Source organism: Pyxicephalus adspersus, chromosome 9 (assembly GCF_032062135.1).
Source record: "Pyxicephalus adspersus chromosome 9, UCB_Pads_2.0, whole genome shotgun sequence".
Classification (NCBI taxonomy): domain Eukaryota; kingdom Metazoa; phylum Chordata; class Amphibia; order Anura; family Pyxicephalidae; genus Pyxicephalus; species Pyxicephalus adspersus.
In genome coordinates this window covers 44362279-44387737 of record NC_092866.1, presented here as the reverse complement: position 1 = coordinate 44387737, position 25459 = coordinate 44362279, and the positions used below count along the sequence as shown (strand labels likewise).

Below are 25459 nucleotides of genomic sequence, written 5' to 3'. Positions count from 1 at the left end.
CAGCAGGCAAATCCATTCAGCTCTGCTGTTCCTTTCAATTGTTGCGATCTTGTACAAAACACTACACATTGACACATGGCCCAAATGTACATCGACATCCACTGTCAGTGTATATACCTAGTCTAACAATTAATTTTTCATCATGTAAAATTGTATATTTTTTGTTATGTTTGAAATGGTTTCCTACATCATACTTTTGCATTTATTTTATTAGTGTGATGATTTATGATTTATATTTCTTTTTTTTACAGATTTTATGGATGATGATGAAGATGAAGAGGGGGCATTGTTAGCTGGAACAACACTCAGGAAAAAAAAGGAAGAGGAGAAAGGTGACCCCACCCCACCCAGCAGTGATGATCAGGGTCACCATAATGTCCTTTTCAATGATTCCCAGGATTCTTTGCCCAAAATAAATGACAGCACATGGACCTCAATGAGAACTCGATCTTTGCTTTGGGCACCAAGGGAAAGCCCACCTGTAGTTCGCCGTGGACATAGGAAGAGGCTAATGCCTTTCCCAGGTGGACAAGGAACCACAACTGATCCTATAACCACAGGGGTCAAGTCTTCATTTAGAGCACGAGAAGGAAGGGAGATTGAGCAAAGGGCAAAAGGGAACAGGTTGGAAAGCAAAGCAAAGACAAAAGGCAGGTTTGAGGGTAAGAACAAAGGTGAACAGGCAGAGTTGCAAACTTTATATGGGAAATTGGAAGAACAAGTAATGTATTCAAAATCAGATGTTAAAGAGCTGCACAAAAATATAGACATATGGCCCAGCAAGGAAAGCAAATTGGAGGTCACCACAATAGAGGAAAATGTGAAGCGTACATCAAAGGAAAAAACTGTAACTTCAGATAAACAGGAACCTGATAAAGTCTATGTGACACGACTCCTCTCTGGAGTTCGAAAGACTCGAGGTCAAGTCTTCCCAGGGATGCTGCTGCCTAAACCTAAACCGCATAGATCATCCAGACTCCGCGAGCGCCATCATATCCCTACACCCCCAAAAATACCCCGTGGGGGAAGACGGTCCAGACCCTGGACTCCACCTGATACCTCAGAACTTGGACTATTTAGTTGGGAAGGTCAGACTGAAGTTCCAGGACTACCCATCCCTACCTCACCAAGTCTTCCTGGTGGCCCTCCTCTCATTTCTTCAGAAGCTCCACCAGAAGAATTGCAGGACTACAGCTATGAGGATACAGAGCCACGGCAGATGTGGCCAGAGGATGCCATTAATTGGCAGCGAACATTTAGTGTTGGAAATGTTGATTTTGAAATGCTAAGGTCCGACTGGAATGACCTACGTTGTAATGTGAGTGGTAACTTGCAGCTCTCTGAGTCTGAAACAGTTGATGTGGTGGCTCAGTACATGGAGAAGCTCAATGAAAAGAATGGAGGGTGAGTTATGTTCTAAACTCTGCAGAAATTTATATATATATACATATATATATATATATACCGTATATATATAATTTGGTATTGGTATAATTTTTTACATAATGTAAACTCCCTAGAAACATGTAAGCAGCTTTTTGTTGTGTTAATTCTTTTTAGCATATATACTTTGCTTCGTATAATTAATGTGGAGAAGCGTCGGGATTCAGCTCGGGGTAACCGGTACTTGATAGAATTGGAGCTTGAAGAGAGAGGCAGAAGAAAAGTAAGGCTAGCACAGTATGTGTACCTCCTCCTTCACCGTGGTACAGGAGGGGAGAGTGATGAAAGTCCCCCTGCAGAACCATCTGAAATTTCTCCCAGCCCTCCTGTCTTCACCAAACCAATCCTCTGCCGGCCAGTAAGCCTGACGTGGAACCCTCGTGCCACAGTTCATTTTGTGGTGCCTGGTGAGTTTGCTATTTTTTTTGTACTACATGTCTTCAAAAGTAAAAGCCCTTTATTCTAAGTGTACTATAATTAGGACTTTTGATGCATTTGGGGGGTTTTGGGGGGACCAAGAGGTTTAACATTAAGGTACATTGCATTATTGCAAGTGTATTTCATTATCGTCTATTGGGGAATACAAAAATCTTATACCTCTTGGAATAAAAGGAATGGCACAGGATGATCTATCCAACCACTGACATATCTTGGTTTTTCTTTTATCAGTCTTTGATCCTTTTGGCTCATTCCAGGGCTGTGTTACAGGTTTTAGTCTAGTGCAGCAAACTTCCTTGAAATATATTCTGATTTTTTTTTTTTTGGGTTCCAGGAAAAGCTAGATAGAATATAGTGAAAAACAATCAAGCAGTGTAGCAGTGAGTGCTACACTGAAATCCTAAACATTGTTAGCAGCTATCTCCCTGTTCAGTCTGTGGAATCCAGAATACCTTCCCCCCTTTTTTATAGAGGCAGTACAGTGCATAAACATTCCAACCTTTTTTAGAGGAAGGTGTTACTGGCAGGGTCATCAGGTAAAAATAAAGGTAAAAACCAACTAATGCAGTCCCTACATCAAAGGACTGGTAAGCTGGTATAAATAACATTTGTGTTATTTTATATACATTTTAGCTTTATTTTAAAGCCCTACTGAAACTTTCAAAACAAGTAAATCATTAATGTTAAATCATGCAAATCATTTAAGACAGAGTTTTGCATTTTATGAGTGTAATTTGGAAATACAAAAAGCGATCGTGTGGTTGAGTCTTCTTGTTAGTTGTGCATCTAACCACACAGCCAGGACCTCTCATGCTTTTCATTTTTTTGATTTATTAAGGTCAGACAGTTGCTTACCACCTATTTCCTGTGAAAAGTTTTGCTCTTTATCATAGTTTTACTGTATTAAAAGGATGCAGGGGAATTTAGTCTGGCATCTATTGTTGCATTTCACATTGATTGACCTACCTACAAGGACATTTGGCCCACAAAACCGGTATTCTGTTCGCCACTTTGCTTCTCTACACTCTGTTATTCACTCATCAACTTGTTAGAATTTTCTGAGTAGAATTTTGGGTTTAACAGGGCTCTAATAGTGGTCACTGGCCATTCAGCTAGACATTGGGCTAACCTTCGGTAGTGGTGCTGAGCAACACTCATGCTAGGGTTGTATGTTAGACTTTTATCTAGCAATATTTATAAGTACTTCCTAATTTACTACCCAAATAAACCGTTCTTGTGCATTGCAATGTCGGGAACTTTACCCCCATCATGGCCCCCCATATCCCCAAAAGTAGACAGTTTTAAAGATTTGTTAAATATTACTGAACCTTGGAGGTTAAGCTTGTGAAATTACCTAATCACTGCTGGTATTGGCTTGAAAATTTGCATGTAATATGGCAAAATCAGGCACATGTCAATGAAGTTATGTGACTAACTACTAGTTGGAGATAGTTTGTACTGATAATTTAGTCCATGTTTTATAGGGATGTATTTGTCTGCAGTATCCATTGTTAAAATTGATGATTGGTATAAATTCTTTTATCATTTCTTTATTCTGCAAAGCCACAGCTCTACAAACATGCGTATTTTTAATTCATTGTAATAGAGAATTATACCTGCCTTGCTGAATTAATGGTTTTGTTTTCTTGGGTTTTACAGTGAAGAACCAGGCTCGCTGGGTTCAGCAACTGATCAATGATCTTGAGTTCTTGTATTTGAAAACCCATGATGACAAGTTCAGTCTCATCCTGGTGGATTACGACAGTGATGATATGGATGTAGAACGGGCTTTGCGCAATGCTAAGTTGCCAAGGTATCGGTTTTCTGTAGTTCTCTTTATTTAAAAAGTGCTGTAAAAATGTAGCATGTCCTACTATTTGGCAAGATACCACATTTCTGACTTGATGGACATTAAATATGACTTGGCAAGTGCTCCTCCATATCTTCCTCTCCTTATCTTAATGGCTACACTAAAAACAAGGCATTACCTTGTGTATATTTCGAGTTTAAAGGGCAGATAAAATGTGATAACCACTTTAGCAAACATAGATTGCATTAAAAATGTGGTTGCAGCATAATCTTTAGTAGCAGCTCCAGAATTATCTGTTCAGATAGTTCATTTCATTTAAACATTATCAAGTTACCCTTTTGAAAGATACATACACTTCTACAGTATTTTGGGCGTTTTGCAAATACATCATTTTTCATGCAACTGAAATTCATTTTGTTGTACGAAGGACAAATCCAGGAGTTGCATATAGTATTATCTGATAGAGACGTGCCCCCCCCCCATATTTTTCACGTGCCTACTGTGAGCTGAATATTATTTATACTCCTAGTACTACATTTTTATTTTATATAAATAAATAAAATACAATTTTTTTTGTACAGGGAGTAATGAGCATTTATTGGCAACTTGTAGGGCCACTACTCTTTAAAAACAAAAACACTACATCTTTTTTAGGGTCTAATGCTAATCCTGAAAGGAATTAAAACATTTTTTACTCTCTATTCTTTACCTTTAAAATGTGTAAATTATTTTTTTGCTGTCCTTCCTTGTTTGCCAAGAGTTGACAAAATAAAAAAAGGGCTTTGTGATTAATGGAGAAGGGAATACTCTATGGCCAAAAGTTTGTGGACACTGATTATCACACCTGTTGTATAGACATACTTTGGCCTTACTCCATTCCCTTCGTGGCTATAACAGCTTCCACATTGTAGGCTGTAAGAATTTACGTCTGTTTATCCAAAAAGCATGGAGGTCATGTACAGACATTAGACAAGAGTTGGATTACATTCTGTATACAATTCTTCCAAAATTATGTTCATTTGTCTCTTTAATTGCTCCAAACCTAACCCCTCAAATTGTGTCTTTGTGGACTTGGATCTAGAACAGACAAGGCCCCTTTCCAAGGTGTTGCTATAAGGTTAAAATGGCCCAAATGCCTAACATTTATTCATATACTAAAGCACAAACAGTGCCCTTCACTGAAAACACCAGAACTCCATGGTTTGGAGGAGTGTTCGCATTTTGGCCATATAAGTTTGTATGATGATCAAGGATACTCCTACTTTTGACCATACAGTTTATATATTGAATATTTACAAAGTGCATTTATAAAGTATACCAAAAGCTTTAGTAATAAATGTCATGCATGTGTTTTGAAAGTAACGCCTAGAAAAAAATGGGTAGGAAATCTTTACCTACTTTAATTACGTCTATTTTATTCTTTGGTATTAGCTAATTGACTTCTCCAGTCTCCTATAACTGCTGTCATATGGTATCACCAAAACTTCTGTTGTTAATGCACCACCTGTCTCAGGAAGTGGGGTAAAATACCTCCTTGCATGTACTACATAAAAGCTATCCTATATTATTTAGGTAAAACCAGGATTCTTTGAAAGTATCTTTTAGATTAAGCCATTGTTTTTATGCAGATGTATATATTTAAATGCAGAAACTTTCTAATTTAATAGTTCTTATTGCCATCAAAATAATTCCATCTATTTCTTTCTCAGTTATCAGTATCTGAAGAGAAGTGGAAATTTTGAGCGGGCAGCAGGGCTACAGGCTGGAGTTGACACTATACAGGTTTGTGACGTTTTGTCGTTTCAAGCGACCAACTATGAATTTTCTCCATGCAGATCATTACCTTACTATAAATAAGTGTGTGTTTTTCCAGGACAATCATAGCATTGTGTTCCTGTGTGACCTGCACATACATTTCCCTCTATCTGTGCTGGACAGTGTTAGAAAGCATTGTGTGGAGGGGCGTCTGGCCTTTGCTCCTATCGTTATGAGGCTGAGCTGCGGTAGCTCCCCTAAGAATCCCAGAGGTGAGAGAGTAGAATTCTGATAAAATACTTTTTCTGTCAGTGTGTTTTTTTTAGCAACCTTTGTCTTCGCTTACATCATGTTTTCTTTCTTAAAGAACCATAAAGGAGCTTTTATTGAGAAAATGGGAGGAAAAGAAATTTCTACCCCCCTGAAAATGCAAATTACCTGCCTGTTTCTGACTTGAGTACCAAGTTACTGATCTGTATTGAGCAATCCATCAGTAAATTCAGTTTACCTTATATGCATACTCAGATCTTGGTGAAATAAAGTGATTATAAAAGATAGCCCTGTCTTATGAGGTTTTATAAAGGCAGACTCAGCTTTATTGAATCCTCCAAGAAACTATAGCAACTAAAATCCTATTTATGGCCTCAACTTTGCCAAAATGCATGCCTAGATAGTAAGGTCTTGCATGGTTATGTTAGGAGTAAGAGATGACTTATGGCTTCAAGAGTACATGATGTATGCTCATGGCAATATTATGGAAGCCTTTACCCCATCCATATCTCCATAATTCCACACCCTGTAAACGTTGCACATATTATACTCTCCTACTTTTACTGCTGACGCTTTGGCTTGTATGATGTTGCTTAGTTGTCTTTTAGGCTTCCTAATAGTAAATGGCTCTCTATGGCAATTACAGGAGATTCCTCCCCAAATTAAAAGCCCTGCCAGTCTTGTAGCAAAAGCAAAGTAGTATAGGACGAAGTGGGAAGGTATGGTCATTTAAGGGATTGGTATACTATACATACATTTAGTTTATTCCTGTCCCACTGTTGTAAATTACACATATTGACCAGACAGTCTTAAAATTTGTTGTCGACATGTACTTAGAGAATATTTTTTTAACCACCAGGGTTGGCATGCTGCAGGTCTGCTTGCGTCAGATTCTGTAACTGCAATAGCATCATGCAGAAAAAGTGGTAATGTTTTTATTATAATTTCCTGAGCTCAGCACAAAGAGTTGATTTACTCCTCTTATAATAAAATAAAGTCTTTGAAATACTTGAACAGGAAATTTATTGTTCTCCAAATCATATCCGAATAGGTCAGAACAGTATAAATGAATTAAATATATTGACGCTCAGTATATGGTTCCTAACCTGTATATGGGAAGAGCCCATTCTGAAACTGTGGACTATGCAGTATGATCTTCTTCTATGTAACTTTTTTCTTATTTAATCTTTGAATATATATTACAGTGGCCGTCTTTTACGTATTTCTTTCTTGTTTTATGACTACAGGCTATTGGGAAGTAAATGGCTTCGGCCTTTTTGGGATTTACAAGTCAGATTTTGATCGCATTGGAGGTATGAATACAGAAGAGTTCAAGGACAGATGGGGAGGGGAAGACTGGGAACTTCTAGACAGGTGTGATGAGGTTTTATTATAACAATGTCTATTTTATTTCTTTTAATTGTATGTATTCATGCAATGTTAACTCTACGTATGTCATCTGCTTTTTCCATTTTGCTGCTCTTTCTATTGTTTTAAAATGTATGCGTTTTGAGTATAGTGGGGAGGTGGGGGAGAATATCAGTTTTTAATATTTCTAGTGGCCCCCATAGTTAGATTTTGCCCCCTTGCTTCCTGGCTATGTGACAACACAAAGTTGGATGAACCATTTTACTATTCCTTGCCAACATCAGTACTGAAAGCTTCAAAGACTCTCACTAAAACTAAAATTCCACTTTTCCAGCAACTGGTACCTAACCTAAAAAGTGAAATTGGCTGTTACAAATTATTACTTGATGTAGTTGGACATTAACAATCTTAAATAGCCCCCATGTATTTCCACTTCTACTAAGCTGCACACTACTGAATCTTAAGTCATCTGCTGATGCTTTTTTTGGCTGTATAATGTTCCATGCAGTTTTCCTGGAAAGCTGACTTTTCAGCACATTTTCTTTCATTGCACACAGCAGAAAGAAGCAATATAACTTGTTAGATTCACATATTAAAGTTGAACCTTGCACTAGGTTCTTTGTCCTTATTTGAGAGATATCAGCCTCACACTTCACCTATATCCCACAATTCCAGGATAATTCCCATTAGAACAGTTGTTCCATTAGGAAAACTGTATGCCAGGGGTATTTAAAATACATAATGAATGCAAAACTGTATTAAAATTTGTCAAGAGGTTAAAGCACATGTAAACTTTAACCTGTAAATGTAACTTCAAAAGCTATGGGAAGCTTTTAATAAAGCCAAGTTAAACCCCAACATACTATTTTGTCCTTGTTCTGTTGCAGGGCACCACCATCTTCATCCTTAACTTCCTCTTTAAGACCTTTAGCCATCTTCATTCGGTCCGGCAAGTGTAGGGCAAGAAAAAAGTCTTTCAGTTTGGGTTTACATTTACTTTAAGAAAAGGAATATACCATTTGCATTAACGTGCACACACAGAGACCCACAAAAGCATTACATTTGAAGCCGAGGCAGAACAATATTTTACAGCATACAGATGTAGCATGCTGCTTTAATTACTGGTGTTGTTTTTTTATGGTCACCTCACAGGAACCTTGTACGAATTGGCTGATTTGAAATAATGGTGTAACACTTTTGTTTCCCCAGATAATTTGGGATAGGGAAGTTCTTAACATCAGTGTTTTTTTTTTACATTTTTACAGGGTGCTACAAAATGGGCTTGAAGTTGAACGACTACGTTTAAGGAACTTCTTCCACTACTATCATTCCAAGAGAGGCATGTGGAACACACAGAGCCAAGAGACCGCTTCCAAGGACTGACGTGGCGCCAGTTGGCTCTGTGACCCTCGTCCCTTTATGGGCCCCTCCCCGATTTGTGTTTGTCTAGAGGGGCTGGCTGTTATGTTTAATAACCATGGTGTCACCAGAGAAACCTGCAGAGCCTGGCTCTGTACTTTACTGCAGGCTGCTCTGGTTGAGCTGAGTAGGCTTTGATACTCTGCAGGAGATGACTAATGAGAATTTTATTTAAGTCTTTCTACTTAAAAAGAGGAATACAAGTGAGTGCGAATTGCCAGCGTTTGTTTTTAGCAGACGCGTTGCTATGTATTTTCAAACATTGTTAAATACACGGAGAGGAAACCTTTTCACACCGGTGTATGTAAAAAAAAAAAAAAAAGTTTCTAATGCTGCAATTTACCATTCTTTAATTAATTGACTTCCTGAACATGGTGGAATATGTTTTAAGGAATGATAATGCATCTTTCATTATCATGCAGTTATGCCACGCACCCAGCTTAATAGTGATAGGGACAATATAACATTGTACAAAAAACCTTTATAGAATTAGAGAAGGAAATGAGATATTTCAAAGCAATTTGCTGCAGTTTGCAGTAATCACCAGTGTTTTCTTTTTTGTAATAGAAAACCAAAGTGCTGCTCCATTTTATTAACCTATTTATTGCACAAATTGCAGATCACAATTTTTAAAATTTTTTAGTCTTTGGCAGCCCTCCGGAGTTCACATATACAAATAAAGAAGTGACACTTTTAAATGTAACAAGTTGATTCCAAACACATTTTTGAACCAGCACATTCTACAGTAACAGCAGCCCATGCGTGCTTTATTAGCAGATTTAGGTGATTTCATTAGGCTGTTAAAGTGACAAAAATTCTATATTCATATAATCTATAATTCAGTGGCTCAGAGATTATTTCTCTGGTCTTTGCAGCGCTAGATCCCAGGTTCCAATCTTGGCCAGGACTCTATCTGCATGGAGTTTGCAGGTTCTGCCTGTGATTGCGTGGGATTCCTCCCACATCCCAAAAACATGCAGCTAGGTTAATATGCTTCTTCCCAAATTGGCCTAATAACAAAGATACTGAACAGGACAGAATGCTTAAAGAGTCTAAATGTTGCAGGATGTAGGGCTGTTCCTATTTTTATTGCTTGATGTGTCCTTGACATGGAACAAGCATGAAGTGATTTAGGCTTTGGGACACTTGAACACATCCTTGCTCCAGGACAGTGACTTGTCATGTACTGCAAGATTAGGATGACTACTCCTGCCTTGAAGCATATTCTACAAGAACAGCTTGCCAAGACTGGTTCGATTTAACAAAGTAGGATTATCTGTTTGGTATAGGTGCATGAATTGACTCTTGGCAGATTAGACTCCTTAAAAAATCTGATGTCTGGCTGCTGTAGGTTCTAGAATATATTCACATATCACTTTACAAGGATTATTTTAAGGAATTGCACCAGTCCCAGAAACAGACTTTAGTCTATGGACAAACTCTAACTCACACTAGTTCCACTTCATGGTAGTCTGCTTACCTTCTAGTATGTCTTTTGTATTGTGGCAAGCACTTTAAGCTCATTCAGGGCTCCTAAAAAAGTGTAGAGCTGCAGGGCAAAACACTATCTCCTATTGCAGATTGTTTCCTATTTTTTTTTACATCAAGTGTGTCATGCCGGCAGAATGTTATTTGTGAGTCTGTTTTTCCTGTGTAAAAAAGAGTTGTAAAAATTCAAACCAAAATTTTCTTGTGCTTAACGCAGTGAAAGTTTTGTTCTTTTAAGTGTTATTAACTTTATTGAAAGGTAGGAAAATTCCTTGCAGTATACAGACTGACCACTTGGTGTCTCAAAAGGACACCTATAGGAAGGTATGCTCTTTTATTTGCTTATAAGAGCATCAGTAATATGAGCAGAAGGTGTCACTGTATGATATGACATCCAATGATTCCCTACAATATTTTAAGATTATAAGCTGCTAGTCTGGGGTACCTTCATGTGTTGACATGTGAATCCTTTGTACAAAAGATAAATGCCCTTTATACGGGATACCACCATTTGCACCAGGACTCGGTTGTCTGGTATCCTCGTCCCTGGCTGTCAAAGTGCGCCTTTTGAATGAAGAACAGGTCTTACAGGTTGCACAGGGAAAATGTGGCTCTACCTCTAATCATTGAGGCTCTAGCTGCTAATCTCCTCTTTAGCAATTGTTGCTGACAGCCGAGTGGCATGCGATCTCCCGGTGTAATATGCAGGACTAAGCTGTTTAATATTTAATTACTGTACAGTGCAGAAGATGCCTGGACAATTCAGAGGCTCTGGCAGCAAGGTGCCCAAGGCAGCTGACATTTCTGCCCTCGACCTGACCTGCTATATTTATCTCAGAATGTGTACCTACACTGTATACAGATCAGAACATAGGAGACTGTGTATGAATTATTTGAATGTAAGCTAAAGGGGTTTAACATTTTTATTAGAAAACTTCTTACTCATGAGCACGGATTTCTTCTGTACATCAGCAGGACCTTCGTTCTGCAGTATGATACAAGTATCTGCAAGTCTTGTAGTACTTTTATGGCTTCATACACACAGAAGCTTAGATGCAAAAGTGATTTTAGTAAAATCTTGACTTTCCTGCCAGGCCAGCATTGTTTAATGGGCATGCAGCATTAGGTGTGGCCTAAGCGTGGCAGTCCATGTTCACTTTAGCATGCTGCAAAGTAAATGCATTGTATAGTTTGTAAAGTAATTTGCCTTAAAATTTGAAAAAGAAGTCCTAATATGCCCTTATTAATTAAAGTTTAATTATAGGAAATATTAATGTATATGTTTATTTTTCATAGACTGATTTTTTTAATAATTATTAAGAGTCATTATGTGCAAACCTAATATCTTTATTTTGAAAAGCTGCTAATGGGTTAAATTACATTTACCTTGTGTCATTTGGGGACTCTCAATGGCACTATTTCTATGTTGGAAAACCAGCTTTACTTGCTAGCCTCAGCATTCATAGAGAGAATAGAGATCTTCACTATTTGTTTAATATTTTGAAATACTCAGCAAGATTGGGCAAAGAGACCTTATGATGAAGTGGTGAACCCCATGGTTATTATTGAGTGATTCAACCCATCAGAATTCGTCCAAAGGTCAAATATTACAATTTTAAACGGTTTACAAACTTGATGCTGCCATTTAGCATCACATACATAAACTACAAAAAATTCTAAATTAATTTACATGTTTCATAAACAGTACAAAATTGTGTTCACAGAATACATAGCATTTATACAAAGTTCACAGAATACTGAATGGGATAATGGAAGAAAAAGTATCCCATAAACTTGTACCTCTTAGAGTATTGTATTTAACAGTGTCATCTCCTGCGCAGTTCTAGCTATGCTCAGCATTTACATTGATTTCTGTGAAATTAAAATGTAGCAAAAGGTTTTTAGAAGTTTTAAATATTTTTTTTCTTTTTAAACTAAAATAAAATTGTTTTCAGTTTGGCTTTTATGTGTCTCGCAGTTTTATTCTCATTTCTTTGTAGTAAGCTACACAACTGCAATTAGCCTTAAATGTGTACACCAGTTTGACAATTGTTTTGTATTCAGGTATGTGGATTGTTCTGTACAACCTATGGGAACACATGGCTGGATTTTGAATAATTGAATTTGTAATGATTATGAAAGACATACCTCTAATAAAGGTACACTCCAGTTAGAACTAAGCCTTGTCGCATCCTTCCATACACATGGATGCATTTCCAAACATTTGCCTTTGTGTTTGTTAATACACTGACTCGCTGTGTTGGTGATGGTGACCTCCTTAATTGGTGTTCCTGACAATGGTGTTAACCCCCCTCCCTTTTGATAGTAGCAATGCTGTTGACCCTAATCCACCGTGACCGCACTTAGTGTTTTATAGATCACACACAATCCTGCTTTACTCTCCGCCGATGGCATTGAGCAGAACATACGAGCAGAACTTTCATAAGTTAAAAAATGTTGTGATCTATTGGTCTACCGTATTACCCTCTGAGCTCCTTGCACTTCTACGTCCCAAAGCTGTTCCAATGCATTTATGCCATCACATAGAAGGATTGGTCAGGGGTGTGAAAAATGAACTGACAACATCTATGATATATTCATCTGACATAGGTACCAGACGGGCAGATCTGTGTGATAAGGGGTGATGTGATACCAACTGAAACTGACACATAATTTCCAGCTATGGCTACAAGGAAGTTTAAAATTAGACGTCCAAATGAAACAAACTCTTGATGGTTTAACTCTTCCAGTTTTTCCTGATAACTCCTCAGTCACTTTACAAGGTTAGCATAATACTCCCGTGTTGTTTTCCTTCTTTTTTCAGGAATTCATAGTCAAACTGTTGATGAAAATGATTGGCTTCACAGATGGAGAGGTTTTGCATGTACATCTGCCTCCTTACTGCCTTTTGATTGGTACCCAATAAGGTGGAACTTAGTCAGCATATGATCCACAAATGTTTTTGGAATACCTAAGGTCTTCTCAATTTGAACTGTTAACTCAGTCCATCGTGGCCTAACCATGTACCATTTCCAGCCATCCTGAGCAGGAATCATATTTGGTTCTGGTTCCAGGATGTTGAAATCTTGATCAAATATCTTTATAGCACGTGAGACATAAATGCATTTTTTTCATGTAGGATTTTGTTTTCCTGGTCATGCCACAAACTTGTAGGACAACTCTTGTACTTCTACTGTTGAGCAGTGATCCCTTTATTGGATAGTATTCAGAGAACCCTGCCCATGAGTTCTGACATTTTGATTTGTTCACTGATTGCTTTGTTCATTAGTTGTGTATTTTTGCAGAACCCCAAACTTGGAAAACCACTCCCAACCCTTACTTTTCATTTCTAGTAATGTCTTGGACCACACAGACATTTACAACATTATGAAGGTGTTAATTAGTGACTTGACTTTTTTAGGACCAGGAGGTTAAAGGTGGAGTGAAGTATGCAAGTCTTAGGTGAGTAATTTTAGAGAAAGCAGGTAACTGAAAAAGTGACTACTGATATAGAATGGTTACAGTGACAGATATAATGCTGATAATATATGCAAGAATGTTATTATTTTGACAAGGAAGTAGGAAGTCTGGGATACTGCAGAACATCTAAAGCCATGGCTTTGAGAAATCAAGCCATAGTTCAATGCATTCTATGAATATTTTCTTATTGTTCAAGCCTTTGGTGTCCCATATTCCTTTTACTTCTTGATGAATGCTGTCAAACTAAATGCGAAAAATCCTATTAGAGAATGGCTACTAAAACATGCTTAAAGCTAAAGATTTATCAAATAGCTGCAACAAAGTATTTCTAAAACATTCAGGCCAATTTCAGACCTGTGGTTGACTGCAGTGGTGTGTCAAGCACTCTTCCATTCTCAGGTTAACACTTTTTAACACAATTTCAGGTGTATAGAGCACTTTGTTTATTGGGCTGCAAACCCTAAACTAGAAAGATTGTTACGGCTTAGCCCCCCATACACAAATTCCAATGGAAACCACATTGACAAGGTCTTCACTGACATTGCATTGAAATACTGCAGGAGCACTCAAAGATATTCATGGGGGTGTTAACTATAAAAGTGAAAAAGTGACCATTGACGTAGTGTTTTTACAGTGAAGATTATAAAGTTTGCTTTCATCAGCCATTACTATAGGAGTGCACTGGAAAGTAATCTAGTTAATTATCATGGGAAATTGTACTGACAACAATACTCTTGACAAGAAGAGGCTTGTATGTGCTCATTGCAGTCATATAGGAAGCCGACCCATGTCAGAGACCTGTAAATATATCGCCAAGTTCAGACATATGCTGCCAATTGCTCAATGAACTATCCGCCTGTGGGATACTCGGCCCAGGAGGCTTTGATGAACAACAACAGAGTATTTCATAATGTAATAAGCAACTTCTTTACTAATGTGCTACCATATGAATTATTGATCTACTTCATAAATATTAAATTATTCACTATAAAGAGAAAAAAGATTAAGATAATTTATTCTGTATTTGAATAATGTTTTGCAGCAGATTTATGACAGTGTTTTGATGCCAGAAGATAAATGGACTAAATAGTCAGATCTCTAACATATTTGGTAGTGATCTTACCAACCTATATCATAAGAACTGTATGCTGGAACTGTGGTGCCCATAGACCTGTGTTGTGGAATAAAACTCCCTTTGGGATTATATTTGTCACTTAATTGGGTGATTTATTATTCATTGTTGCAATACTCCTTGCTGGGAAGGGCTTTTCTGGGGACTACAGAGGGAATGGCCAAATAAAAGGTTCCTTTACCAATGTGCTTCAACTTTCTTAAGGAAATATCTGCTTCCGACGGACTTTCTCTTTAAGCCATAAAGCATTAATTTAAATAGAATCCCAACCATTTTTACCTATTTTGGAATGTGTGGAAAATAATTGGCCCCCATGTCAGGTTTTTGCCTCTGTCTCTGTATTTTGTCTTTTTGCGACCTGACTCTGCCCTCCTTGTAAGATTTCTATAAAGACTGGGTGTGTACTGTATGTAATATTAGCCGTATTTAGTGCCATACAGTTGCAATATTTTTTTGACTGGTACCAGTGAGAAGAATTGGAGCCCCATTGTTGGTGTTAGTGAACGGAATACTAAGTCATTGTTATCTACTTATCTGCATGGAGTTTGCAGGTTCTCCCCATGTTATCGTGGGTTTCCTCCCAAATCCCAAAAACATGCAATTAATTTAATTGGCTACCCCCAAAAATTGACCTTAGACTGTATTAAAGACATATGACTATGGTAGGGACATTAGATTGTGAGCTCCTTTGAGGGACAGCTAGTGACATGACTATGGGCTTTGTACAGCACTGTGTAATATATTGATGCTATATAAATACTGTGTAATAATAATTGTTGATGCCAGTGGGAGGAGCTCTGCTCCAACATTCATGTCAGTGGGGGTTACTATCCAGTCAATTACATGAGTAGAGGAATAATGCCCCTAATTTGTTGTCCGTGAGAAGAATAGTGCTTCATCAATGGTGTCAGTTGGGAGAATAATGTCCCATTATTGGTGTCATTGGAGGAAATAGTATCCATTTGTTGGTGTCAATGGATGGCATAATGCTCACTCATTGCAAGAGAGGGAATAATTATCCAATGATTGGTATTGGTGGAAGAATGGGTGCCCCATTGTTGGTGTCTGGAGGAGGAATTGTGTGCCCTAATTTTAGTGTCAGTGGACGTAATAGTACCTAATCATTGCCATTAGTAGAGAAATAATACTCATACTTAGATGTCATTGGGAGGAATAGTGCTCCGTTGTTGGTGTTAGTGGGAAGAATTGTGTCCCATTATTGATGTCAACCAGTAAAGGGTCCCAACCAGTAAAGGGTCTATGAAGGGCTGCATAATGCTAAGTGGATGCAGTTTGGTGAAAACTGATCTAAAGCAAGCCTGTCTGCAGGTCAGAGACACGTTTTACGATACTGCACATAAAAAAATTACATTTAATAAATCGGCAAATCTTTGCTTTTTTAACATATTTCTTTTACCACAGATGGGAACACAAGGAATAACTGTAACATCAGCATAAGAATTTTAGGTGAAATCTGGGTGTGTTGAGACTGAATAATAATGGTTGGCATGTACCAACAGTAATAAGAACAGATTGAATTAATACTTGCTTCACCCCCTTAGGTAACATATAAAAACATTTTATTAGTAATCCCTCCCAAATCAAACTTTACCAGCACTGCAATAGCAGCTACAGAAGAGTGTGAACTTTAAGAAAAACTGTCCTGCAAATGAATGAAAATGAATAAATAGAATAAAATTGCTTGGTGTTAAGTTACAGTTGAACTCCAGACTATACATATAAATATATACACACATACCTTCTTTTGATTACCAAAAGATTTGTATTTTTTGTCCAGCAATTTTTCTTGATCCATACACGTCCATCAGACAGCACAGCTGGGGTGTGATACCACTTTCTCCATGACAGGTAAGGAATACAGCGTAGTTGCCTGCAGATTGGACAATAATAAAGCAGAAACTATGAACCGGTCAGCATTAGTTCATCTATTTGTAGAATGGATGACAAGAGGCTGATATTGGCTTGCATACTAGTTTTATGTTAAATTATAGTGATTTAAAACTATTTTAAATGATGCCTTTTACCAGCCTTTAAATACACAACCATACTGAGCAAAAATATAACAAAGGTAAGCTATTTAAATGAATATAAACTGAAAGTGCGTAAGTTGATTGTAACAATCTAGAGATACGAGCAGATACATTTTAATGAAAAGCTTGACTTTTACTTTAACAGCCAAGCCACCCCTTAAAGAAAATAACAGTAAGAGAGGGTAAAGTTGTAGCAGCTAGGGCGGTATTGTGGCTTCTCTGTAAATATATTGGCGTAAAATATTTTGTGGTTTCTACACTTCCTGATTCTTCTAAATGTTTTCTTTAACACTTGTGGTTTAAAATTTTAAACTTCTTTAAAGTTTTAAAAAATAAATACCAGTGTACATTATGGGGGCCAAAGTGAGGAAAGTGCCTTGGCATTAGTGGGAGTGAACAATGTCCCACTTCCCACGGGGTAATGATAATTGTCCCATACAGAAATATAAAATCTCTTGCCGCTCTTTAATCATAGGACTGCTACCCATATATTATTATTGTTACACATAAGACTAGAATCAGACCATACAATATTTACTTCCTATGACATGTACAGTGTGAGACACAATTATTTGTTGAACTAAAATATTTATTTGCTTACCAATACCGGATAGGACAATTATTAGTAAAAAGCTGGCAATGTTTTATGTTTGTGTTGAATGGGATACTGAAACCTAGAGGTATATAAATATATTTATACTAGTGAGTAGTGCTATGAATAAGATCCTATCAATGAAAACATGGTGAGGCCAACATTGGTCAGCAGTAAGCTCTGCTCATGCCAAATAGTGCAGACAGGGCTGGGTAGAATGTTTCAGTTTTATATAATATCATACATCACCTTCTCCCTGAAGGGTTGTGCAAATGATACAAAGATTTACTGTACATAGCATGTATTATGCATCTAATGCATTCAATAGCAGTAAAAACTGTATATCCGTATTGAGTGACTAAGCATTGATGGCTTGTCATCTTGCCACATTTTAATTTGAGGAGACTGGAGGCATTATATGTTTCATATATCACTAATAAGAGCCTGAAGATTTGGGGGGAAATAGGGGGGTATATACTACAAAAATATGTAAACTACAAAACAGGAACAACTACAGAGTATTCTTTTACAGCAAAGGTCCACAAAACTCCGGGCTGTAGACTGGAGCTGAAGTGGCCCTCAGGGGCACTGTTCTTTCTGCTGGTACAATAAATGAAGTACAAGTCCTCCCACTGAAACATTAGGCTTGCTTTATTTCCAAGACTAAAGCACTATTATGGGAGAACCTTGGTAATCCAACAAATCTGAAATGGATTTGGGTGAAAGATCAAAAATATCTGCCAATTAATAGGAAATGCTTTTTTAAAAATCCATTTCAGGTTTGTTGGAGCACACATGTTCTCCCATGACGGTCTATTTTCTCCAGTCTTGGAGATCTTTCAGAAATCAGGCCCATTGATGGGTTGTTTTTGCCCCCTAAAATGTACCACTAATTTTCTCACTGGTACCATCAAACACTACTTTCAGTGACACAAAAAACAAGGCATTATTTCTCACAATGACACCATTGGGGCATAATTTCTTCTACTGATACCACTGATGAAACCCAACAAGAGAATGCTTATGCTCCCACTGTCACAAACCAAGGGACATAATTCCCCCCTCAACGCTAACAATCAAACATTCCTTCTCCCACAAATGGGTAATTTCAGACTGCAGTTGACCACAACATTCAACACCATCTATCTCATGATCTCTTTCCCTTTCTCCTTCTATCCCCAACATCTCTCCCCCAACAAACACCCCAATCTCTATATTTATCTCTCTTTCTCTCTTCACCCCTTTTTGCCATTCTTCTCTCCGTCGCTCTCTTTTTCTAAATTCCCCCCCCCCATCCCGCCCGCCTTTTTCTTTCTTTCTCACTCTCTGTTTTTTTTTTTTGCCTGCATTTGTTTGGCTATTTTAGGTACATGCAGGGCTTAACGGGAGTGCAGTCCTCAGCCAGCAAGGGGCCCCTGCAGCAGCTCACATGGTCCCAAACACAGTTTATAGCTTGCAGCATGCACCTCCAGTGTACATCCCATGCTGTCAGCTGTAAAGTAAGGGTGGGCTTGCAGGCAAAGACAAGCTGCTGCAGGGGCCCCTGCTGGCTGAGGACTATCCAGGGGCCCTTGTGCAGCTGCACTGTGTTATGTCTGCTCTTGGCTTTTGTCATCCTTCCCTACTTCACTTTTAACGTGGCCCTTTCTGATTTACTTAATTATCAAATCAATTATTTTTTTATTATTACACTAGTATTTTACCTCAATGTTGGGGTTTGAGCTTAGATACCTGTTCCTTAGTTTACTTTGGTTTGTTCATTCATAGTTAACCCTAAATGGTTGAATTGTTTTGGTTGGTTATTTGTTATTGTTTTAATAATACAGATGTTTATACATATGTTTGAACTCTCCTCTGGATTTAAAAAATGTGTTGTGTTTCGTTGTTTCCTGGTAGGTTGGTTGGGTGCTTAGGTCGGTCGGCGTAGTTCGGTGTATACGGTCATGTGAAAAAGTATTCAAATTACTAATTTTTAAAACATTTTGAAACAGTGTCTATCTCTGTCTCTCTATATATCTATCTATATATCTGTATACACAAGGAGGTGTATTTTTTTTAATTATTCCGCTGTTGATTCACCATAAATTTGTCCAGATATTCATTAAAATATATAGGATTTGCTATTGTGACTGTTATGCACTTTTGACAATTGGCCACTAGGTGGCAGAACGGGTCATTGTTTTATTATGCTAAGGATTTGTGCACCTTGGAGTGTTAGTACACACAGTAAACTGGTATTGCTCGATTTAGCAAAAATTCCATTCAAAGACATTTTGCATTATTCCTATCAGACATTTTTGACCATTCATCCATGCAAAAATTTCTTCACTTATAAAATTTCTGTTGGTTTGCTTCCATAAATCACCACTTTGCTTCAAACAGTCCAAAACCCTTGATTTCCTTTTTATGAGTCATTTATGGGTAGAATTGATCGTGTGTTTTGAATTATTATTGTGTTGAAAGATTTGTTTCCTTTTAGCTTTAACTTTCGAACAGATGGTCTAATATTCCTAAGCACACTGCTATGCTGAATTCATAGTTGACACAATAAGCCTGATTAATTAAATTAAAGTTCTCAAAGGCTGGGAAATAAACTTTTATTAGTGAACCTGGGTGATCCAGCAAACCTGGGGTAGCCCAATTAATAAAGCTACCCCAAGCCATAACATTTTCATCAACATGCGTTAAAGCGGAACTAAACTGGAAAAAAAAAAAAAAAAGACACTTACCTTTAATCCTGCAGATCCCTCAATAGTCCTGGTCCTTCCCTCTATCCGGTCCTGCGTCATAATAGAATTCTCTTCCCACTTCTTCTTGTCTTCTTGCTATGTCACCCGATCTCACACAGGGAGTGCGGTGTGAGGGTGCAGGTGTGAGATCAAGTGACTTAGCTCGCTGTAAAGGGGAAAAAAAGAGAGATGATCTCACTGCACATGCGTGAGATTGGCATCTCTTTTCCTTTAGTGGAAAAAATGCCCCTTTTGCTCATGCCTGGGATCAGGGCATGTGCAGAAGGAGCAGTCAGAGCCTCCCGGGATGTGTGATGTCGGTATCCTGGAAGGCTCTGCGCTCCCACTAAAATGTGCAATGGTGCACTTGTTTTTTTTTTTTTATATATATAAAAAGGGTGTTGCACTTAATAAATACCATTTTTCTTTTACATATAAGGGTTGTAAAGTAAAAATGTTGAGTTTAGGTACGCTTTAAAGCTGGTATGAGGCTCTTATCCTGAAATAGTTACTGTCTTTGGTTTGTGCCAGATATGTCTACTGTTACTGTGGACAAATAACTTTATCTTTAATAGGCCTTTCCATGTGATATCTGACAGCAATAAAAGCTACAACAGTAACCCATCCCCACTCCCTGCAAGGCAAAGTTGGAGTTTAACCTTTGAACAAAGCTTACTCATGGGAGATCTTGACTAGGGAATTTCAAAATGCCCCTCGCAGGTAAACCCACCTCCATCTACCTGCTCTTCCCACGCTTCACTATTATGGTTTAAAAATTGCTGCTTTATTTACAACATATTTTACTTACATTTTTATTTCAATATATATTTACAAGTTAACTAATAACAATTAAGAATCAATAATACCAACAACAAAATTTCAACCAAAACTGACCCGTTTTCCTCTCACTCAGGTTGCAGGTCCTCACGGCTAACTTGATCCTTTTTAATCGGGATCCGCACCCCACTGATATGTTGGTCCCACGACGCACAAAGCACTAACTCAGGAACAATATCGACTACCAGCAGATTATCCCATCACCACCATTCCACCTCTACTTGCTGTTACTTCTATCAATACACTGCCCCCAACTCCCCCAACCGGCACTACTTATGCTACCCGGGGGCGGGAAACTCTCTCCTGTTCCTAAATGTGACTTCCCCCCTCATAATCTATTATATATATATTTATATTTATCCTTCTCCTATCTCCGCACTCTGACACCACCTATACCCACCAATCACTAAAATCACTAATAGGCCTTGCTCATCACCCCATTGATCTCCTAACCTACCTGCTCCCCCTTTTCCTCCTAGTCATGTGGGCCTCTTCCAAGTTCACTTTGTTCCCTGGATCCGAGCCCTTCTTTATGTTTGTGATACTCTATTATTATTATTAAACAGGATTTATATAGCGCCAACATATTACGCAGCGCTGTACATTAAATACTCTAGTGCTCGGTATTCTCCAGGCAGTTTCAAGCAAATCATCAAGTTATTCTTATGGGGGAGGAAGTAAACAAGACCACATGGGTAATATCCTTTTTCACTTGGACTGGCTTTGGGCTTTATAACACCCTGTGCACAGCTAAACGTCAATATGATTCTCCCACACACTTTATTTCTTTTTACATAACTAGCATTATTAGATGAAGGTCTTTTATAAAAAATAAAAAGTGATTTTTGTTTTATCACTGGAAGCACTGAGGGTGGAAAGGAGTTAGCTTCACCATAATAGGGAACATCTACTGATAATGATTTACCAGGAGATAGTAGACTATATTTCCCGTGATCCCTGGATTATGGTGGAAACCATATGTCTTCATCAAAATACCTTTACTGCACCAAACCTTTTATTTATTCTTTAAGTTATTCATTTTATTTATTTAAAAACCTGAAATAAAGGAAAAAGTAGTTATGAGAAAATACGTTTTGAGTAAACTTATAAACTTTTTGCATGATAATCCTCATGGTCCACGATACTGGATACAAGGCAAAGGCATATCACCTGTCTACAGACTTCATGCAATGTGTACTCTTTGCCATCTCACAAAGTTGGGATGTATGCAAAACTACACAACATGGGTTTTTTCATTTGTAACATTTAGTAACAAGCGTAATAAGTATAATTGACACTAATCAAAACAAAGTGACTGGTTCAATTTTAGATTTTGTTGGGCTTTAAAGGTCTGGGGCCTGTCATTCTGATACTTCATTGCTTATTAAGTCACTGGACTGCAACAGGCATGCTTGTTCCTCAATTTCCAAAAGGAACACAAATAGCAATAGAAACATTATTTTTTTTTTTTTTTATGTACAGTAGAAGATCCAGATCTGTTTTATTGCTGCAGATTTTCCCTTTCTGTCATTGCTACTGTTCATTTATAGGTGTTCCGTTCCAGCTCCTCCAGCTACAGGAGGTCCTAATAATGGCCACTGAAGCCAGGAACCTAAATGCCTAAATCCCACCAATAGAACATCACATGAGTATTAAACGCTCCAAAATCTTCAGAAAACTTAAACATCTCTTTTGTAAAGATTTAAATTGAATTCAATTATTTAGAAATTATTTGTGTTGCAGAATTGCCTGAAATGTTTCCAAAAGTCACAAATAGGCATGATATCCTCGTTGGTTGCTATCTTTATGACAAAATACAAGCACACCGTGTAACTTCACAGTTGTTTATATTTGAATTCAAACGTAGTATAGGTGTATAGTGTCACATGGACCTCACACGGCACAGCAAGTACACATAATACAAAGGCTGGAGGCATAATGATTTAAAAAAAAAAAAACTATTTATCAAGACATACGCATTATCAGGAAGTGTATGCAGGTGCATTCTTTGCTTTAGCTTTCAATAGAAGCTTGCATTTTAATAATAATGATTGAATGAATCAGATGACAATCGCACTAAAGGTGTAGTATGTAAGCAGAAGCCAGTACAAGGGTTCCCCTGGTCAATAAATTCTCATACATGAGTCACGGTGACATATAATACTTTGTATGAGCGAATAGCACAGCAGCACTCTGTGTATTGCAGTGCATGCTTTGTATCAGCCAACAGACTTCTTCTTCCTTCAATTTGAATCACAACAGATCAGCAGCCAATCCCAGCATAATGACTCACATGAAATTGATACCCGAACATAGGACAGGTTAGACGCTTGCATTGTTAGACGTTTATAGCCTGACACTTTAGGTGTGAAGCTTTGCAAGTACTAATCACTGTCCTGCCCCTCAGACAATACAACACTTAGAGTTGTAATGATTTCATAATTTATAATTGCAATGATTTTGAAAGATCATTATTGTGAACAAATATTGTACTCTAATACTCGTGGTCTCTAATAATGATACAACACAAACAAACATTGTACAATACAAACCCTATATTTTTATTAGTAATAAAAAAGATTCTAGTATATTTATCATTGCAATCCAAGCTGGTAAATATTACACTGAAATATACTATTTATTAATAAATAGATAATAAATACTTTATTGATCTACAAGTTTTCTGTAAAACATAAATGTACAGAAAGTTCCAGGTTCTTTTAGTGGTCCTTAACTTACCCAATTCTGTTTCTTAACATATACCAGGGAGACCTCTGGAGCTGTTTCCAATATGCTGAATTTTCAATCCCTTCCCCAGGCTGAGATATTAGCGACCTGGTTCAAGGGTCATAATGTTATTGGTGTTCTTAGTTGCCTTGAACTCAAGGATAAACCTGGTGGAGTGTCCTTGTCTATACCACCATAGCCTAGAGTTGCCAAACCTTGCCAGTTTTTTTTTGGTCTGTGTACCATTGGTGAAATCTTCCTTTACTTCTTCTCTTGGAGGAGAACACCAAAGCAAGGGGAACTCCCTTTCCTTGACAGTTGTCCCTTAAGCAGTCATTCCCATTGAAAGATTTACCCTACCCTTTTTTGGGGACATATCTAAAATCTTGGTTTCCCATCACTTTCATTCTGATGAACAATGATCACTAGTACAGATAGAGGGGTGAATGTTTCCCAAAGGGGCACAAACAGTAATAGAAGAGGGTGAATATTTTCCCCACTCCAAAATTAAAGAATAAAAAGTTTGGTCTAGAGATACACTTTTAATAGACCATGTGGTCTGGCCAACAAAAATCTTCCCATTTTTTAATGTATATTATTTACCTGGAAAAGGCTTTCTTGTGATGACATCAAAAAGCTCCGAAACTGCTATGAGCACTGCCGTCTTGGATGTGATGAAAGCAGACAGACAAATGTCACCTAAGTGATACTCTGTAGTATTCCCATTCACTGATACTCTCTTGGTAGCATAATAAAAGGTTGCCAGTCGGAGAAACTTTCCTCCTCCAATGGCTCTTAACGGTTTCCCTAGTGTAAGCCACAACTACAAAAACAACCCATTAGTTGTTAAACATTCCCAGAAGAAGAGAGGGCTATGACTTGCAAAGAGAAACGGTCATATTTTCCAGAAAGTTCAAAAATCACACTACAAAGTAAAAAAATGAATTTATGCAAAAAACAAACAGTACAAGTTAAAGTTAAATACCTAATCTTTCAGTGACGACAGGGTCTCTTCAGGAAACCAAGTATGTTTTCAGTATAGTGACAGCTGGAAGTGACACCCTCGAGCCTGGGATCCTTGCACGCCATACCGTGACCCACTTCTATTCATAGAATTTGTTTTACACATACTCCCCACTAATCCGATTGACAAAAGTAGGTACATGATGAGAACTGTACACTGAAAACATTCATAATACAGACAATATAGTTTCCGGTTTACTTATACAAGAACCATTAAATTGTATTGTCTTCATTATTACGGATATAATTATACACAGAGTTTACATCTTGTTGTGGCGTGCTTTTGTCTGCAAGGTCCACAAATAACTACAATAACATAATATTCTATTTTTGCAGATAACCCTGTGTAAATTATCTGCATGAATATCTCATATCACACAGTTTAATTAAGTATGTTGTCCTAAAATCTATAATTGTGAGGAATATGAAGGAATGTTGTAAATTATTGTGAATGCTCTATGTACGGTATTTAGTAAGAAGCTTAAAGGGTGTATACATTGGCTAGTTAAGAACTCTGGGAAGAAGTCTGTTGAGTCACTGAGACTTCACCAAGCCTGAATAACTGCATTACTGGAGGAACCTCTCCCACTTAAACATCCCCTACAGGCACTGGGAGAGGGGTAACAAGTTGTCACTTAATGCATTATGAGTTGGAGATATCATACACTTACACTATGAAGCAGACCGACGATATGCATTGCCATATGCTATATCATTTCTGTATACAAGTCTATTCTTTCTAAACCTTTTTATTTTAGGGAAACCTTCGAAATAATTTTCAAGTCTTGGGTATACTTTTGGTAAAACTAATTCATTGGTAGCCATTGAGAAACTGTCCCTTACTATGGGGGTTGTTGGGAAAATGGCCCTACATTGGTGATTGGTGGGAAGAATGCC

The 25459-nt window shown here is 37.7% G+C and overlaps 2 protein-coding genes across 2 annotated transcripts in view; both read left to right on the top strand.

Moving 5' to 3' along the window:
• Positions 1-11951, top strand: part of B4GALNT4 (beta-1,4-N-acetyl-galactosaminyltransferase 4) — a 50008-nt gene extending 38057 nt beyond the window's left edge. The window contains exons 15-21 of the mRNA XM_072421744.1: positions 252-1404; positions 1561-1850; positions 3541-3694; positions 5401-5473; positions 5565-5718; positions 6964-7090; positions 8350-11951. Coding sequence (XP_072277845.1) covers positions 252-1404; positions 1561-1850; positions 3541-3694; positions 5401-5473; positions 5565-5718; positions 6964-7090; positions 8350-8467 — 2069 coding nt within the window. The 3' untranslated portion in view covers positions 8468-11951. The remainder of the gene's footprint in view (positions 1-251; positions 1405-1560; positions 1851-3540; positions 3695-5400; positions 5474-5564; positions 5719-6963; positions 7091-8349) is intronic.
• Positions 1-25459, top strand: part of MRPL23 (mitochondrial ribosomal protein L23) — a 706510-nt gene that overhangs the window by 415671 nt on the left and 265380 nt on the right. The window lies entirely within an intron of this gene.